Here is a 19,642-nt window from a genome sequence, read left to right on the forward strand (position 1 = left end):
GCTAGTGATATTGAACATCTTTTCATGTGTCTCTGGATTATCTGTATGTCCTCCTTGGAGAAATGTCTAGTCAAGTCCTTTGCCCACTTTTTAATTGTCTTCTTAGAGTGAAGTCATGGAAGTTCTTTGTATATTTTGGAGATTAAACCCTTGTCTGAGGCATCATTTGCAAATATGTTTTCCCCTACAGTTTGTTCTCTTTTTATTTTAATACTGTTTTCTTTAGCCATGCAAAACCTTTTAATTTCGGTGAGATCCCATTTGTTTATTCTTTTCTTTATGTCCCTTCCTCTAGGGGACATATCAGTAAAAAAGTTGCTGCGTGAAATGGCTGAGATGCTCTTGCCAATGTTCTCTTCTAGGATTTTAATGGTGTCACAACTTGTATTAAGTCTTTTATCCACCTTGAATTTATTTTGGTGTATGGTGTAAGTTGGTGCTTGAATTTCATTTTTTTGCACGTAGCTGTCTAGTTCTCCCAACAAACACCATTTGTTTAAGAGGCTATTTTTACTCCATTTTATGTTGCTGCCCCCTTTGTCAAATATGAATTGACTGTAGAGACTTGGGTTTATTTCTAGACTTGGGTTTATTTCTTGGGTTCTAGGTTCTCTGTTCTGTTCCATTGGTCTGTGTGCCTGCTTTTATGCCAGTACCAGGCTGTTTTGATTACAGTGGTCTTGTAATACAGTGTGGTATCAGGTATTGTGATCCCTCCTACTTTGTTCTTCTTTCTCAAAATTCCAGCTGCTATTCGGGGTCTTTTATGATTCCATATAAATTTTTGAAGTGTTTCTTCTATGTCTGTGAAGTACGTCATTGGTACCTTAATAGGTATTGCATTGAATCTGTAAATTGCTTTGGGTAGTATGGACATTTTGATGATGTTAATTCTTCCAATCCATGAACATGGTATATGTTTCCATTTGTTTGTGTCTTCCTTGATTTCTTCCTTAAGTGTTGTGTAGTTTTCTGCATACAGGTCTTTTACATTCTTGAATAGGTTTATTCCTAGGTATTTTACTTTTCTTTTGGTTATATTGAATGGGATTTTTTTCCTGATTTCTGCTTCTGCTGTTTTATTGTTGGTATACAAAAATGCCTTTGATTTCTGGATATTGACTTTGTATCCTGCTGTTTTGCCAAATTCATTTATTAGGTTGAGCAGTTTTTTGGTAGAGTCTATAGGATTTTCCATGTAAACTATCATGTCATCTGCAAACAGTGCCAGTTTTGTTTCCTCCTTTCCAATTTGGATGCCTTTTATTTCCTTTTCTTGTCTGATCGCTGTGGCTAAAACTTCCATAACTGTATTGAATAGGAGTGGTGAAAGTGGACAACCTTGTCTTGTTCCTGATCTTAGTGGAAAAGCTTTTAGTTTTTGCCCATTGAGTATGATGTTGGCTATGGGTCTCTCGTATATGGCCTTTATTATATTGAGGAATGCTCCCTCCATTCCCACTTTGCTGAGTGTTTTTTATCATAAATGGGTGTTGTACCTTATCAAAAGCTTTTTCTATATCTATTGATATGATCATGTGATTTTTGTGTTTGCTTTTGTTTATATGATGTATTACATTTACTGATTTGTGAATGCTAAACCATCCTTGCATCCCTGGGATGAATCCCACTTGGTCGTGGTGTATGATCTTTTTGATATATTGTTGGATGCGATTTGCCAATGTTTTGGTGAGGATTTTAGCATCTATGTTCATCAGCAATATTGGCCTAGTTTTCTTTCTTTGTTGTGTCTCTATCTGGTTTGGGGATTAGGATGATGCTGGCTTCATAAAAAGAGTTTGGGAGTCTTCCATCATTTTGGATTTTTCGGAATAGCCTGTGAAGAATAGGGGTTAGCTCTTCCTTAAAGGCTTTTTAGAATTCTCCTGTGAAACCATCTTGTCCAGGGCTTTTCTGTGTTGGGAGGTTTTTGATTTACTGCTCTGATTTTGTCTGCTGACATTGGTCTGTTCAGGCTTTCTACTTCTTCATTGAGTTTTGGAAGATTATATTTTTCTAGAAATTTGTCCATTTCACCTAGGTTTTCAAATTTCTTGGCATACAGTTCTTCATTGTAATTTTTTACAATTCTTTGTATTTCTGTGGTGTCAGTTTTAATCTCTCCTCTTTCATTTCCAATTGTGTTTATTTGTGTCCTCTCTCTTCTTGATGAGCCTGCTTAAAGAGGCTTGTCAATTTGTTTATCTTTTCAAAAAAACAGCTCCTAGATTTATTGATCCTTAGAATTGTGCTTTTAGTCTCTATATCATTTAGGTTTGCTCCAATCTTGGATATTTCCTTCCTTTTACTTGCTGTTCACTGTCTTTGTGTTTTTCCTTGAGTTTTTGTAGGCATAGGGTTAGGCTGTTTGTTTGAAATGTTTTTATCTGTTTTAGGTAGGTCTGTATTGTTATGAACTTCCCTCTCAGGACTGTCTTTGCTGTGTCCCATAAGTTTAGGGTTTTCATGAGTTCATTTTCATTTGTTTCCATAACGTTTTTGATTTCTTCCCTAATTTCATTCTTGACCCATTTGTTGTTTAATAGCATGACATTCAATCTCCATGACTTTAAGTGTTTTGGGTTTTTTGGGGGGGTTGGTTTCCAATTTCAGTCCCTTGTGGTCAGAGAAAATGCTTGGTATGATTTCAGTTTTGTTGAATTTCTTGAGGCTTGTTTTGTGTCCTATCTTGTGGTCTATCTTTGAAGGTGTTCCATGTGCATTTGAAAAGAATGTGTATTTAGCTTCTTTGGGATGAAGGGCTCTATCTATATCAGTTAAGTCAATTTCATCTAGGGCGTTGTTCAATGCCACAGTATTTTTGTTGATATTTTGTTTGGAAGATCTGTCCATTTTTGACAGTGGGGTGTCAAAATCCCCTACTATAATTGTGTTGCTGTCAATATCTTTCTTGAAGTCCTCTAAATTTTTTTAAATATATTTGGGTGCTCCTATGTTGGGTGCATATATATTTACAATGTTTATGTCTTCTTGGTGGATTCTTCCCTTGAGTATTATGAAGTGACCTCCTGGGTCTCTCTTTATAGCCCTTTTTTTGAAGTCTGTTTTGTCTGATATGAGTATTGCTACCTCAGCTTTTTTTCCTGGCCGTTTGCTTGGAAAATTTGTTTCCAGCCCTTCACTTTCAGTCTGTGTAGGTCTTTTGTCCTGAGGTGGGTGTCTTGTAGGCAGCACATGTGTGGATCATACTTTCTTATCCATTCAGCTATTCTGTGTCTTTTGATTGGAGCATTTAACCCATTTACGTTGAAGGTTTTTATTATTCATAGGTACTTATTTATTGCCATTTTTGTACCTGTGTTCCTCTCTGTCTCTCTCTTTTTCTTCCTTTCTTTAGAGCAGTCCTTTTAGCATCTCCTACAGATCTGGTTTGGTAAAGGTATATTGTTTTAGACCTCTTTCATCTTGGAAGCTCTTTATTTAGCCTTGTATCTTGTTTGAGAGCCTTGGTGGGTAAAGTAGCCTTGGTTGCAGGCCTCTGGTTCTCATTACTTGGAATATTTCTTCTTGCTTGGAGCGTTTCCATTGGGAAGCCAGCAGCTGACCTTTTGGAGCCTCCCTTGTATGTTACTTTCTGTTTCTCCCTTGCTGTCATTAAGATTCTCTTTTCTTGAAATTTTGGCATTTTAATGATGATGTGTCTTGAAGTGGGCCTCTTTGGGTTCCTCTTGATTGGGACTCTCTGTGTTTCCTGGATTTGTGTGACTTTTTTTTTCCATCAAATTAGGGAAGTTTTCCATCATTACTTTTTCAAATAGGTTTTCTATTTCTTGTTCTTCCTCTTCTGGTATCCCTATTATTCGAATATTATTACGTTTCATATCATCTTGCATATCTCTTAATCCCTCTTCATTCTTTCTGAGCCTCTTTTCCTTTTCTTACTCTTTCTGGGAGTTTTTTTTCCCACTTCATCCTCCAACCCGCTGATCCAATGTTCTGCTTCATTGATCCTGCTTTTGATTCCTTCCACTGTGTTCTTCAATTCAGAAATTGTATTCTTCACGTTTTCTTGGTCTTTGCTGATAGTTTCTATTATCTTTTTCATGTTGATATAGTTCGAGGTGAGTTCATTGTAGCTACCCTGTAGTTTCTGGTAGCTCATTGTGAGCTCTTTGAACTTCCTGATAAACAGTGCTATGAATTCAATGTCTGATAGCTGACTTGCCTCTATTTCATCTAGCATTCTTTCTGAGGCTTCCTCCTTTCTTTTCATTGAGGAGTTGTTTCTGTTTTTTCATCATTTGTGAGACTCTTCTTGTTAGCTTCAGCTTCTTAAATTGATCTGTCCTGGCTTTCTGGATTTACAGTGTGAACTTCTGTGGTATAATACCTGTGAGATTCAGTGGTGTAGTCTCCCTGATCTCCTCAGCTCACTGATCTTGGGCTGTCCTTTACTTTGGCTCTGAGTTTGTCTTTGTGTTTTTGTAGTTTCTGGGTCTCTCCTTTGTGGGTCCTTCCTACCAGATGGTCAACTGATGGTCCCTCTGTCCACTACCCATTTTAATTTGTTGTGCTTGTGAGGGCGAGTTGCGTTGAAGCTAGTTGTTCTGCGTGTACAGGGCTTTGAGGATTATCTTTTGCTCTTGTTCAGTTGTTTGCCCTGGGTAATTTCTCCACTGTTTAGTTGTATTTCCAGATAGGTCTTGGGTTGAGGTTTGTGTGGTTTCTAGTCCTTCCTTCACCTTCTTCTGTTGTTATCTGTGGGTGGTTCCTTTGTTGTTGGGTTTTCTCTTCCAATGGGTGTCCTGGTGTTCACCGCTTCAACCTACTTTTTTTTGTGTGATCAGTTGGAAAGGAAGGTAAAATGGTTTATGACAGCTGGAGAGTATTCTATGATATTTACAGTAGCAGCCAGTAGGGAAGAGATAGGGAATCCCCTGTCTATATATGGGGATAACTGTAATCTTCAACCCAACTAGCCACTTTTTAGAAAGGATGGAAAGAAGATAAGGCTCTCGTTGGGGAGGGAAGGTTTGTGACTTGCATCTAGAAAGGACTGAAGTTGAGGGAGGTCAGATTTTGAGGTAAGGTGAAAACAAAGGATGGTAAATAGGTGTAGTGTGAGAGAGAATAGAGTTAACCACTACAGTATTATAGTTCAGGCAACTGAAATGTGCTAAGATCTGGGTGGAGGTGTTGTGTAGTATTTACAATAGTACGTAACAGCTATTATTTACAATAATATTAGAGCCACAGTCATATGACAGAATGTATGATATACCAAGATTAAGGAGTATCGGACCTTCAATAGTGTGCTAATTGGGCAAGGGGAAGGAAAAGGCAGTAACTTAATAATGCACTGTGATTGAGGGTACAGGGGAAACCTGTCAAGTGATACAATATATCCAGCCAAGGTAAAGAAGACTATACAGAAAGAGGAGGAATACAGAGATACTATTAAAATAAAAGATGGAAGAATAATGAAAAAATATAAATATGCAGTAACTTGTAGTTTTTCTGCTATAGCAAAATGATTTTGTCTCTCTGTCTCTACTGTTGGGATGCCCCCTCTTTGAGTCCAGCTCTGGTCTTTTCGCCCTTCCAAGTCTTTTGTCTCACTTGGGTGGGGCAAAAAGAAAGAAAAAAAAGGCAGCAGAAGGAAGGAAAAAGTGGTAGGTTTGGAAAGAGAGGAAGAAGAAATAAAACAAGAAAAAACAAGAGAGAGGGTAAAAGCATTGAAAGATAAAACAGTAGTAAAGTTAAAAAATAAAAGATTATTTAAGTAAAAAAACACACCCCAAAAACCCCTCTTGTTGGTTTCCAGCTGGTCAAACTGTTTTTTCTGGTCACACTATCTGCAGCAGTTTGAGGGTGATTTGTGTGTCCTTTCTCCCTTCTTGGTGGACTCAGCTGGTCTTACAAGTGCTCTCCCAAGATCCAGACCAGTGCCTCTCCCCAGCGCCCCACTGAGAGCATACTTTCCCCAGTATTCACAGTCCTGGGCTGGGGTGCAGGCACGTGCTCCAGTCCACCCTTCCCTGGTCCCAAAGGCTTGGGCACGAACCTTTCCCAGTGCTATGGGGGAATGCAAGGGTGACTCAATTCTCCCAAACTGGTGACTACAGACTCCAGGGGTGATCACCCCGCCCTGGATTGCTTCCTTGTGCCCAGTCCTCTCTTTGTCACTTTAAGCAAACAGATCTCTCCTGACGTTTTTCAAACTGTGCCTGGTCGGGTAGGGACGGAGCTGATGACCCGGTTTTCTCCCAAGGACCTTGCTGCTAGCCTAGGCTCCCAGAGTCTGAGGCTGACTGGCCCAGGCCCTGGCATGGCCTGGTGGAGGCGGCAGCCTCGGCCTGCGGCCTCTGTGCTGTTCCCTCAGAGCTTATTGACCTGCAGCCATCTCCTCACCATCTGGTCATTCAGTGTCCACTCCAATTTCTAGAGTCCTATTTTCCTATATGCTGGCTATTTCCCCGTTGGCTATTTGCTGTGCTCCTCTGCAGATCAGCCAGGTTTTTCTCCTGAGCGTGGGGGGAAGTGGAATCCTTTGTCCTACTCTGCCACCATCTTTCTCTCAATAATCAGTTCAATTTTCTTTAAAAAATTCTTTTATAAACAGTCATCTAATCTAAGTGAGTACAGGAGATTTCTGATGCTGTCGCATATGGATGACAATGAATTGGTCGGATGGTGACAGTTTTGTTTGTAATAAGTATTACAACACTTTGTGTGAAACTCAGTGTGCATTCCTCATCAAATGTACTGAATGTTCATTTGTAATTTTGCTTTACTTCATAAAAAGTTGCCATAATTGTTTAAAGATCTGAGTTTAAATTTCACTCAATTCTTTAGGGGATAAATTTAGAGACTATAACCTTACTTTAATCGCTGTCAGAAGCTATTTGTTCAGATACCAGACTTGCTCATAGTGTTTTTTATTATCCCTAACATGAATAGATGTGGATTCTTAGGAAAACAAAATTCCATTTATGTTACTAGATAATTTTTTCAATTGGTCTATCCAGTTATAGTTTATGCTGCTGTCTCTCTCTCTAGCTACCAGTTGTCAACTTGACATGTCATTTAGAATTTTTCTTATCTTTTAGATTGTCATAATGGAAGTGCAAGGTTTGAAGTCAGTCGCTCCCAATCGAATTGTTTACTGCACAATGGAAGTGGAAGGAGGAGAAAAACTGCAGACAGACCAGGCAGAAGCCTCAAGACCACAGTAAGCCAGCTGAAAAACATGTTTTTTGAATTTTTTTTCTCCCAAAGAAGCGTGCTTTATTTATTTGCAGTTATATGGTTTGACACTCTGAAATGATACTTGGTTAGCTTTGTCTCAGTTGTGTTAGAATCAATGTGTGGCTTTCTGGATAATAATGTTATAATAAGAATTGTGGCAGAATCCCGTGTTAGTACAAACAGAAAACCCAGTTTGCAAATGCGAACTTAATTAGTAGGCAATAAAATGTAAGTAATTAATAAGGATACCATGTGTCATCATTGTATGTTATTTAAAAGATAGTGCTAGATCCTATTTCACTTAGTAGAATTGTAACCTAATAGCATTTCTATTTCTGTATGTTATAGCTCTTTGGTGAAGTTGAGGAAAAGAACATGATTCTGCACAGTGACTGGGAATAGTTTAGGAGATGGCTTGAGTTAGCTGTTAATAACTCCTGTGCAGTAATCAGAGATAAAAAAGCTGTTCTTTGCTTGCAGTTTTATGTTTCAAATTCTGGAAATGAGTTTAAATTTAGAAGATGTTCTGTTTAGCTGATTTAAATTTGGGAAACTTAGTTTCTGGTGGAAATAACCAGACTGGCCTAAGGAATTCAAATGAAACTTGCTTGGCCTTCACTATCTTTAAAAAGAACTTTTCTTTCTATCATTTAAACTTTATTAAAAATCTCTTGCAGGGCTTACAGGATTTAGGATTTTTTTTACTTTATCATAGCATCTATATATGGGGCCTATTTATTTGGGAAATTTCTGTTGAGATCCTGGGTGGGCAGTAGTTAGTCCCTGAAGATGGAAATGAACAAGAAACTAATTTTCCTTATGGCAGGCACAGTCTAAGGGGTGGATACAGAGGACTGAATTAAGAGGAGAGATGTATTAAGGGGTTGTACAGAGTATTAAGGGGTTGAGAAGAAGCAAGTTGAAATTTCTTACCCTGCCTTATACACCCCTACAGGCTTGCACCTGGCCAGTCAATCTCATTGTCTCTGGGCCCTTGCCTTGTCCTTTTCTTCCCCTGGTCCAATCACTGTTCAGCCACCCTGGACTTCATGCAGTTCCTCAAATGCATCAACTTATTTTAATCATTCCACTTGCTTTTCCCTCTGCCTGCAGTCACCTTCCCTTTTGTCTTTGGCTGGCTGGGTCCTTAGTATTGAGAATTTCAACTAAAGCTTACTTTCTGAGAACAACCCTCCCCTTTAGTTAACCCAATGGGAAACAGGTTGACTAGCTCATCACTTTTTAGTGTTTAGACAACTGTGTGTCTCATCTGTTTATTTGATACTGCGTTTTCACTTGAGAGGAGGGATCTTGTCCTACATGATCTTGTATCCTAGTAGCTAGTAGTATGCATTCAGGATTTATTAATTCAACTGCTTGACTTGTTTTTATGATTTAGCCATAGAAAACATTTAAGAGTGTAGTATTTATTCCAGCAGTCATAGGAAGTTGATTCACAATGTGACACTAAAGGGAAAACAATGAGGATAAACAGCTCTTTGAAGAGGTTGAAGCCTCTCATGAAGAGGCTGTGAGAGAGAGAAGGACGTAGGGAGTCAAGGGAGAGGTTTGGTGTGTGTTTATCTTAAAGATCAGCTATTTCAGACTGACAGTGACCAGAGGTGTGGGAGAGAGAGTAATGGTGGAAAGGAGGGGAAGGGACTAGTCAAAGAACATGTATCAATGACACGTGGACGTGGACAATAGCATGGAGACTGACTGTGGGAGCTGGGGTTGGACCTGGAGGGGGCGGGCAAAGGGACGACTGTAATAGAATAATAATATATTTTTAAATCAGCTATTTTAGTATTGTAGTATATATTAATCACAGAATTGTGTAACCATAGTCGATTTTAGAAGATATTTACTGCTTACAAAGAACTCTGTACCCTTTACTTATCGACTTCAAATCACCCCAGCCTTAAGCAACTACTAATTGACTTTCTCTATAGATTCATCTATTCTGGACATTTTTACAAAAATGGGGTCATATAATATATGCTCTTTTGTGATTGGCATAATGTTTTCAAATGTTCTATTCATATCAAGGGTATTTTCACTGTCTTTATATATTGTTTTTGAAACACAAAGTTTTAAAATTTTGATTAAGTCCGATTTATGTATTTTTCTGTTGCTTGTGCTTTTGTATCATATCTAAAAATCCACTGTCAAATCCAAGGTCACAAAGGTTTATACTTATGTTTGTACATGATCTGATGTAAGGGTCCACCTTCCTTCTTTTGTGTGTTATAATCAGTTGTCCCAGCACCATTTATTGAAGAAATTATTCCTTCCCCATTAATGTTCTTGATACCCCCTTTGAAATCATAGATACTTGTGTTTATTTCTAGACTCTCAATTCTATTCCATTCATGCATATAAAATATCTTTATGCTAATATCACATTATCTTTTTTTAAATATTTTATTTATTTATCTTTAGAGGGGAAGGAAGGAGAGAAGGAGAGAAATATCAATGTATGGTTGCCTCTTGTGCATCCCCTGATGGGAACTGGCCTGCAACCCAGGCATGTGCCCTGACTGGGAATCAAACAGTGATCATGTGGTTCACAGGCCCACGCTCAGTCCACTGAGCTACACCAGCCAGGGTGCTAATATCACATTATCTTAATTACTCAGAAGTGAGTTTACCAACTATGTCCTGCTTTTTAAAGGTTATTTTGATTCAGGATTCATTCTCTTTTTTTAAAAATCATTTTGTATTTTCCAATTACAGTTGACATACAATATTATATTAGTTTCAGGTTTATACCCTAGTAATTAGACATTTTATAACTTACTAAGTGATCATCCCAATAAGTCTTGAACCCATCTAACACCATAAACAGTTATTAGAATGTTATTGGCTATATTCCTTATGCTGTACTTTACATCCCCATGACTATTCTGTAATGACCGATTTGTACTTCTTAATCTCCTCACCTTTTTCACCCACCCCTCCACTCTCCCATCTGACAACATTCAAAATGTTCTCTGAACCTATGACTTTGTTTCTGTTCTGCTTGTTTATTTATTTTGTTTTTTAGAGTCAATTATTGGTTTGTATTTATTGTCATTTTATTGTTCCTATTTTTTCATAATTTTTATCTTTATTCCCCTTCTTCTTAAAGAAAACCTTTTAAGATTTAAGTAATACTGATTTGGTAGTAATGAACTCCTTTGGCTTTTTCTTGTCTGGGAAGCTTTTTATCTTTCCTTTGATTCTAAATGATAGCTTTGCTGGTTGTAGGTCCTTACTTTTTATCACTTTGAATATTTCTTGCCACTCCCTTCTGGCCTGCAAAGTTTCTTTTCAGAAATCAGTTGACAGCCTATGGGAGCTCACTTGTAGGAAGCTAAGTGCTTTCTATTGCTTGTTTTAAGATTCTCTCCATCTTTAATCTTTGACATTTTAATTGTGTGTAGGCCTCTTTTGGTTCATCTGGTTTGGGACTATCTGTATTTCTTGGACTTGAATGCCACCAGATTAGTGAAGTTTTCTGTCATTTTTTCAAATAGGTTTTCAATGTCTTGCTCTCTGTCTTCTTCTGACATCCCCATGATGCAAACATTGGCCTACGTGAGGCTGGGACAGGTGCTCCTTATTCTATTCTCATTTTTAAATTATTTTATCTTTTTGCTATTCTGATTAGTTATTTTTTGCTCCCTGATATTCCAAATTTCTGATTTGACTCTTGGCTTCATTTTTTATGTTGTTGATTCCTTGTAATTTATCCTTCATTTTAGTTAGTAAGTATATCCTTCATTTCTGACTGGTTTGTTTTTATAGTTTCCATGTCCTTTGTTATATTGTTGAATTTTGTTTCATTCCTTTTGGGGGGTTTTGATCTGTTCTTTCCTTTGAAACATGTTTATTTTCCTCCTCATTTTGGCAGCCTCTCTGTGTTTGTTCCTATGTATAAGGTAGAGCTGGTACTTCTCCCAGGCTGCAAAGACTGGCTTCAGCCAGCAGGAATAATCAGCTGTGTAGAGGCACACCCCAAGGAACATGACTTCACTTCAGTGGGGCTCTAGTGCCCTCTGAGTCTTCCCCTTGAGTGTGTCGTTTGTGGAGGTATTTGGTGGTGCTTTGACATTATCTGAGGCTGTCCAGTGAGTGTGCTGGCTCTGGAGCCTCCTGGGAGGTATAAGCTAGAGGCAACAGCCAACTGTTCTTCCCAGGGCCTCTTGGCATAAACTACAAGGCGATCTGCAGATGGTTGCTACTTGTGTTGGGCTTGGAGGTGCCCAGGTGAGCAAACCAAGGCCAGCTGCCACCAGTGCTGGGCCTGGGTAAGGATGGAGCATGCAGAGGTCAGGTGCTGCTTGTTTGAGAGATGTAAGAAAGTCAAGCAGGAGCCAAAATGGGCCATTCATATAGAAAAGCTACTGAAAACAGCTTGGGTTGGCCAGCAAGTTGTTTGGGACAGAGTCTCAGGGAATCACCAGGCTAATACTGGTTGGGTTGCTACTTTTCACCCTAGCCTGGTGACTCAGACATGGCGCCTACCTGCTGACTCTGTCATAGAAGGGCTCATTAAAGAAATAGTGACCTCACCCTGGCTGGTGTAGCTTAGTGAACTGAGCACGGGCCTGTGAACCACTAGACCACAGTTCAATTCCCAGTCAGGGCACATACCTGGGTTGCAGGCCAGTTCCCATCAGGGGGTACACAAAAGGCAACTACACATTGATGTTTCTCTCCCTCTCTCCTTCCTTTACCCTCTAAAGATAAATAAATAAGTAAATCTTTTAAAAAAGAAGAAGAAGAAATAGCGACCTCTGCCAGTAATTGTGTCTGGGGAAAAGCACACCTCCACCTCTTGCCCTGATGCAGGATAATTCAGTTCCTCCCTGTATGTCTCTGTTGTCTTTCAATCTGCTGCCCCCACGCTGGAGCTCAGGAGTGAGTCCAAGTAAGTGGAGTCCAAGTAAATGCCTGTGCATGGGTCCTTCAATAGAAACTTCATGAGACTCCAGAAGTAACCCCTCCTCTCTTATGACTCATTCAAACACAATCCCCACTGATTTTTAAAGTCAGAAGTTATGAGGACTTCTCTTCCTGGCACTTGAACCCTGGCAGCAGAACCTGGTGTGAGGCTGGGGCTCCTGACTCCTCAGGGGGAACCTCTGCAGCTGAGATGTCCCTCCTGATTTTTATCTGCCACACGTGGGTGTGGGACAGGCCTATTCTGCATCTCTGCTCCTCTTACCAGCCTTGAACTGACTTCTTGTTTATAAACTTAGTTGTAGGACTTCCATTCAACTAAATTTCAAAGGGTTCTCACTGATGGTTATTCTGTAATTTAATTGTAATTCTGATGTGGTTGTGGGAAAATGTGAGTCCTGCATTTGCCTTCACCATCATGTTGTCTAGAACCAAGCATAATTCTTTTTGGCTTCATGCTTTGACTTCCAGACTCACTGAAGTGGTTTCCCCCCTTGTGGCTCTGTTGGGTGGGCTGTTGTGCCCTGGTGGCTTTGCCAGATGAGAGCCTTTGCCAGGTGGCTTTGTGCCCCTGCAGCCCTGGGCAGCAGTCATCTGGCATGTTGGAACCAAGGTGTTACTCCCAAACACAGGGCTCTGTTCAGCAGAGGTCCTTCCCTTTGAAACTGTGGTGGAGACAGCCCTTCCCTGTGTGCTGTGGGCTTGTGCTGAGAGTGGCAGCCTTGATGGCATCTGAAACACCTTGTTTTGAAGAATAGCGTGTGTTCACAACTGAATCTCTTGTCCAGTCCTGTAGGTGCTAAGTAGTTTGGCAGCCTTTTTTCATTTCTTCTTGTTTCTATTTTCTTCCATTCCCATTCAGTGGTTGATTATGTCTGTGGTTCATGCCTGTACTAATCTCCGTATCAGTGATTGGCTTGACATACCCTAAGTGTTTTCTCTAGAACACACTCTCTAATGTTTTGTGATGTGGACAGCTAAGAATTTTCAAAATCTTCTCAATCTGTTTTCTTTTTGCTCAGGAATTCTGTCTTTAGTCATTTCTTTCTTCTTGAACTTTACTATAAACATTCAGAAAGAATCAGGCTACTCTTTCAACATTTAACATAGAACTTTCCTCAGTTAAATGTCCAATTTCATGCTGGCAACTGCAGCTTTTCGCAAAACACTAGAACACACAGTTCAGCTAGGCTTTTTGCCACTTGATAACAAGGATGGAATGCTTTTCTTCCCATTTTCAGTAACAAGTTTCTCCTTTCTGTCTAAGAGAAACCTCATCAAAATGACTTTTACTGCTCATATTTCCACCATTTTCTGAGCCTTTGCCAGAATTGCCTTTGAAAGCCCTTTTATTGCAATACTGCCTTTTTTTAGTGTGCACCTCAAAATTCTTCCACCCTAGACCCATTATCCAGTTCCAGAGCCACTTCCACATTTTTAGGTATTTGTTGCAGCAGCACCCCATTTCTCAGTTTTGGCTGCTCCAGTAAGAATAGCATAGAGTAGATGGCTTAAACAACAAATGTTTATTTCTTACAGTTATGGAGGCAGGAAGTCTGATATCAGGGTCCAGCATCTTCAGGTTCTTTTTGAGGGCTTTTCTCCTGGTTTTTCAGACGGCCACCTTCTTGCTCACATATTCCAGAGACAGAGCTCGTGTTTTTTCTTCCCTTATCAGGACACAATCCCGTCATGGGGGCTTCATACCCGTGACCTCAACCAAATACAATTACCCCCACAGGCCCCACCTCCAAATACCATCACACTGAGAATTACGGGCTCGATATGTGGATTTGGGGGGGACACAAACACAGCCCTATTAGTATTTCATGAGATCTTGAGGGGAATGCACATGCTCTAAGAATCTTAATGTCATGCTATTTTCTGCAGAATCTCCTTGAAAAGTTTTGTTGCAAAATAATTTATGTAGCATAAAATTCTTCCATTGTAATTTAGGTGTTTTTAATAAATTTATGCACTGTTCCTCTACCATCACAATACAGTTTTAAAACATATCACTTCAAATAAGCCAGACGGTGAAAGACAAATACCATATGATCTCACCTATAATTGGAACCTAATCAACAAAACAAACAAATGAGAAAAATAGAACCAGAGACTTGGAAATAAAGAACAAACTGGCAGTGTGACCAGAGGGAAATGGGGAGGAGGATAATGGATGAAAGATAATGGGCAAGAAGCAAGCAAAAGAACATGAATAGAGGATTTATGGGCACGGACAGAGGGGGGAATTGACTGTGGGAGGGGGCAGATGGGTTAGGTGTTGAGCAGTGGGGGGAAAAGGCAGGGCAACTATAACTGAACTATGATAATAAAAGGCAAAAAAAATTAAAACATTATCACTTAAAAAGTTCCCTCATGCCCATTTGCAGTCTATTCATGCTCCAACTCACAGTTATAGGAAGGCACTCATGCTTTCTAGCTCTGTATTTTTTTTTCTGTTCATTTTATATAAATGAAATCATGCAACATGTAGTCTTTTGTATTGGGCTTTTTTAACTTAGCATAATTCCTACAAAATATTTTCTTTAATTGATTCTTAATATTTGGTCAATCTAATGAATTAACTTTTATAGAAGTAGTTGTGTTATTTTAACACTGACTTTTCACAGATAATAAAAGTTTTCATAGGATGGTTCTCATTTAGTTTCTGATAGCCTCATAATACACTCATAAAGGCATTTTTTCCAATTTTTTTATTTAATTATTTTTCAAGTACAGTTTTCTATTACTCCCATCCCATCACACCCCCATGCTCCCCCCCTCCCATTTCCACCCTTCTCAGTTGTTGTCCATGTATCCTTTATATAGGTTCCTCTAAATCCCTCCCCTATTTCCCTTGAAATTCCCTCCCCTCTCCCCTCTGGTCACTGTTTTGATAATAGAAATCTCTATGTGGAGGATTAAAATGAATTAAAATGCCGAGAAGTCAGACAGAAGATATTACAATAAACCTCCAGTATTCTTTATTACTCTACCACAACGAAGTTTGGCTAAAATACCTTATCTGCATTAACTCATGAAAACAGTTAAGTTTTAAAATAAATTAAAAGATGTATTTATCATCATATCCCAGGGCAGATGACCTCAAAAGTGTATCTTCCGAATGCTGACCGACTGTAGTTTTTCAGCAGCGTGGTTACTTTTCTCTTGTCATCTGGCACAACAGGAAAGAGGTTCATCTCCTCCATCATCATAGTGAATTATGCCTTGGACACATTTTCTAAATTGTATTGCTTCAACAGTTTGTGCTTTGGTGGAGACCAGTTCATCCTTCTTTCTGATACTAATTGAAGTACCTTATTTAGTCCATATTTCCAATAAATTTAATCAAGATTTCTAGCCATCACCTCCTTTATTCCTGTACCTCGGAGCTCCTGCCAGCAACTAGGTGAAAATAGCATGTGAGATAATACACAGCTTTGAATATAGAAACTGGGGTGGTATTTATAGATAAGTTTGATCTGTAAAAATGATAGTGAGGTCATCTGTTTACGTTTTGGTTTTAGTTTTGATTTTTTTAATATAGGGAAGGGAATGTAGATAAACTACATTTTTTATTTATGAAGAAAACTCTTTTTATGGATTTTTAAGTCATTGTTTCATAGTTTCTCAGTCAATTGTGAAAAGATTTGTTCTCTAGCATGCATTACAGAGGCATTATTACAACACTTTTGTAGCTTTTTTTTTACCGTTTACAGACATTTCATTATTTTATTTTTAGCCTATACCTTTAATGATACCATCTGAAAGGAATTGGAGGGTTAGCAAGGACAATGACAAGCTGGTGGCAGAGGGACCACAGACGGGCCATGTGGTCATGGTATCACATGTGGAAAAAGTCAAGAACCACATAATATCCCTCACATGTGGGTTATAAAATCGAAAGCAACAAAAGAACAAATAAGACAAACAGAAACTCATAGATACAGACAGCAGTATAGTGGTTACCAGAGGGAAAGTTACCAGAAGGAGTTAGTAAAGATTAAAGGGGATCAAATATATGGAGATAGAAGGTCTGACTTTGGGTGCTAAACACATAATAAATATATAGATGATGTATTACAGAACTGTATACTTGAAAACTATATTTTATTAACCAATGTCACCCAAATAAATTTGTAAGTAAAAAATAAATAAATAAAGCCACCAAAACAAAAACTTGGTTCTGTCATTTGCCACGATATAGATAGACCTAAAGTCATCATGCTAAGTGAAATAAAGCAAGCAAGCAAGCAAACGAACAAACACATAAAAAACAAATAATACATGATCTCACTTGTACAAGGAACCTAAAAACAAATAAACAAATGAAGTCAAACTCAATAGCAAAAGAATGGTGGTTACCAGAGCTAAGGGTGGGGACAGAGAGGAGAGAGTTATCAAAGGGTGCAAACTCTGAGTTACAAGTCCTAAAGATGTAATGGTCAGTGTGGTGGCTACAGTTTATAAAATGTACTGCATACTTGAAATCTGCTAAGAGGGTAACTAGATCCCACATGCTTTCACTACCCACACATGACAAAGATAACTATGGTATGTGGTAGATTGGACAGTTTTTTTAAATTTGAATGTTTTATTTAATCCAATATATCTAAAATATTATCATTTCAATATCTAAGTGATTTTTAAAATAGATAGAATTTGAGTGTGATAATCATTTCAGAACATCGTGTTGTACATTTGTACATGTACCAATCTCACATGTACTGATCTTTAACACACTTTCCCTACAGATGATGGGCATCCTTTGAATGCCTAAAACACAAGAGCTAATAATATCTTATGGAGTGCCCAGGTAGATCTTGGTACTGATGAAATAAAAGCAAGGAAATTAGTTGTTAGAAACAAACCAGGGACTAGGGGAAGGGGGAATGGGGAGTTGTCTTCAATGAGTATAAAATTTCAATTATGCAAGGTGAGTAAATTCTAGAGATCCATACAACACTGTGTCTGTAGTTAACAATCTGTATTGTACAGCTAAAAGTTTTGGAGACAACTGTATTTCAACAACAATAAAAATAAATAAATAAACAGAAATAGGTTTAGAAAAAATAAAACCAATAAAAGTAGATAATAAAAGATCTTAATACTCATAACTCTTTTTTAAAAGTTTACTAAGAGGATAGGTCTCATGTTAAATAGTATTACCGCAATGAAAAACAAAATCACAGGAGGCATTGCTGTTTTTTGCTACATCCTCTGTATCTCTTTTGTCCCATAGTACTATTTTATTAAAGACATTTGAAGGTTAATTGGTTCTTTAGTCCCCACACCCTTCAAAGTAATAAAATAGAAAGGCAAGAAGCCATAAGAAAAACTGATGAAGTGCATCAATACAGAAATATATTTACAGATATTAGGACAGGACATTCTTCTACTCATGAAAATGATGGGAATGCTGGCATCAGTACGCATTTCCAGAAACTTTAAGTTCTAACCTGAATTTTAATAATCTGTCGAACTATTGAAAGAGTATTGCAGGCACAAATGGAAAGCTTATGAGAATGATTAGCTACTGGAACAGGGTTTGAGAGAGATTAAATACAGACTGCATATAAACTGAGAGAAGCTAACCATGCTTTGTAAAAACATATTAGTTTTCATTTTAATATAGTAATGTCAGAATTAGTTTTTTTTAATATAATTTTTATTTAATTCTTGTTCATGTACAGGTTTCTGTTTTATATTCCCAACCCTGCCCGCCCCCCACCCCATGCTCCCCGCCTCCCTCTCTTTTCCACCCCCCACCCCTAGTTATTGTCCATGTGTCCTTTATACTTGTTCATGTGAATCCATTCCCTTTTCCCCTATGATTCTCTCCCCTCTGCCCTCTGGACCCTGTCAGCCTGTTCCATATTTGAGTGTCATTGGTCATATTTTGCTTGCTTGTTTGGTTTGTTTAGAATCCTGTTAACAGTGAGATCATATGATATTTGTCTTTCACCGCCTGGCTTATTTCGCTCAGCATAATGCTTTCCAGTTCCATCCATGATGTTACAAAGGGTAGTAGTTCCTTCTTCCTTTCTGCGGCATAGAATTCCATTGTGTAAATGTACCATAGTTTTTTGATCCAGTCATTTACCGATGGGCATCTAGGCTGCTTCCAACTCTTGGCTATCGTAAATTGTGCTGCTATGAACATCGGGGTGCATAGGTTCTTTTGGATTGGTGTTTCAGGGTTCTTAGGATATACTCCCAAGAGTGGAATTGCTGGGTCAAAAGGTACGTTCATTTTTAGTTTTCTTAGAAAATTCCATACTGTTTTCCATAGTGGTTGTACCAGTCTGCAATCCCACCAACAGTGAACTAGAGTCCCCTTTTCCCCACAACCTCTCCAGCACTTGTTGTTTGTTTCTTTGTTTATGATAGCCAATCTGACTGGTGTTAAGTGGTATCTCATTGCGGTTTTAATTTGCATCTCTCTGATAGCTAGTGATATCGAGCATCTTTTCATGTGTCTCTGGATTCTCTGTATGTCCTCCTTGGAGAAATGTCTGTTCAAGTCCTCTGCCCATTTTTTGATTGGGTTGCTTGTCTTCTTTGAGTGGAGCCGAATGAGTTCTTTGTATATTTTGGAGATTAAACCCTTATCTGAGGTATCATTGGCAAATATGTTTTCCCAAGCTGTTGCTTCTCTTTGTATCTTGATACTGTTTTCCTTAGCCATGCAGAAGCTTTTAATTTTGATGAGATCCCATTTGTTTATTCTTTCCTTTATGTTCCTTGCTCTAGGGGACGTATCAGTAAAAATATTGCTGCGTGGAATATCTGAGATTTTCTTGCCAAGGCTCTCCTCTAGGGTTTTAATGGTTTCACGGCTTATATTTAAGTCTTTTATCCACCTTGAATTTATTTTGGTGTATGGTGTAAGTTGGTGCTCAAGTTTCATTTTTTTGCATGTAGCTGTCCAGTTCTCCCAACACCATTTGTTGAAAAGGCTGTCTTTACTCCATTTTATGTTATTGCCCCCTTTGTCGAATATTAATTGACTGTAGAGAGTTGGGTTTATTTCTGGGCTCTCTGTTCTATTCCATTGGTCTATGTGCCTGTTTTTGTGCCAGTACCAGGCTGTTTTGATTACAGTGGCCTTGTAATACAGTTTGATATCAGGTATTGTGATCCCTCCTACTTTGTTCTTCTTTCTCAAAATTGCAGCAGCTATTCGGGGTCTTTTCTGGTTCCATATAAATTTTTGAAGTGTTTGTTCTATGTCTGTGAAATACGCCATTGGTACTTTAATAGGTATTGCATTGAATCTGTAAATTGCTTTGGGTAGTATGGACATTTTGATGATGTTAATTCTTCCAATCCATGAACACGGTATATGTTTCCATTTATTTGTGTCTTCCTTGATTTCTTTCTTCAGTGTTGTGTAGTTTTCTGCATACAGGTCTTTTACCTCCTTGGTTAGGTTTATTCCCAGATATTTTATTTTTCTTTTTGCTATATCGAATGGGATTTT

General features: G+C 38.5%; 1 protein-coding gene across 10 annotated transcripts in view; it reads left to right on the plus strand.

Annotated features, from left to right (window-relative positions):
• CADPS2 (calcium dependent secretion activator 2) overlaps window positions 1-19,642 on the plus strand; it is a 618,469-nt gene that overhangs the window by 261,874 nt on the left and 336,953 nt on the right. For all 10 annotated transcript variants that reach the window (XM_037056497.1, XM_037056495.1, XM_037056499.1 and 7 more), the window contains exon 6: window positions 7,071-7,192. In XM_037056497.1, the coding sequence (XP_036912392.1) occupies window positions 7,071-7,192 (122 nt within the window). The remainder of the gene's footprint in view (window positions 1-7,070; window positions 7,193-19,642) is intronic.

The sequence above is a fragment of the Sturnira hondurensis genome, unplaced genomic scaffold (genome assembly GCF_014824575.4).
Source record: "Sturnira hondurensis isolate 20B ecotype Veracruz unplaced genomic scaffold, ASM1482457v3 Scaffold0008992, whole genome shotgun sequence".
In the NCBI taxonomy this organism is placed as follows: domain Eukaryota; kingdom Metazoa; phylum Chordata; class Mammalia; order Chiroptera; family Phyllostomidae; genus Sturnira; species Sturnira hondurensis.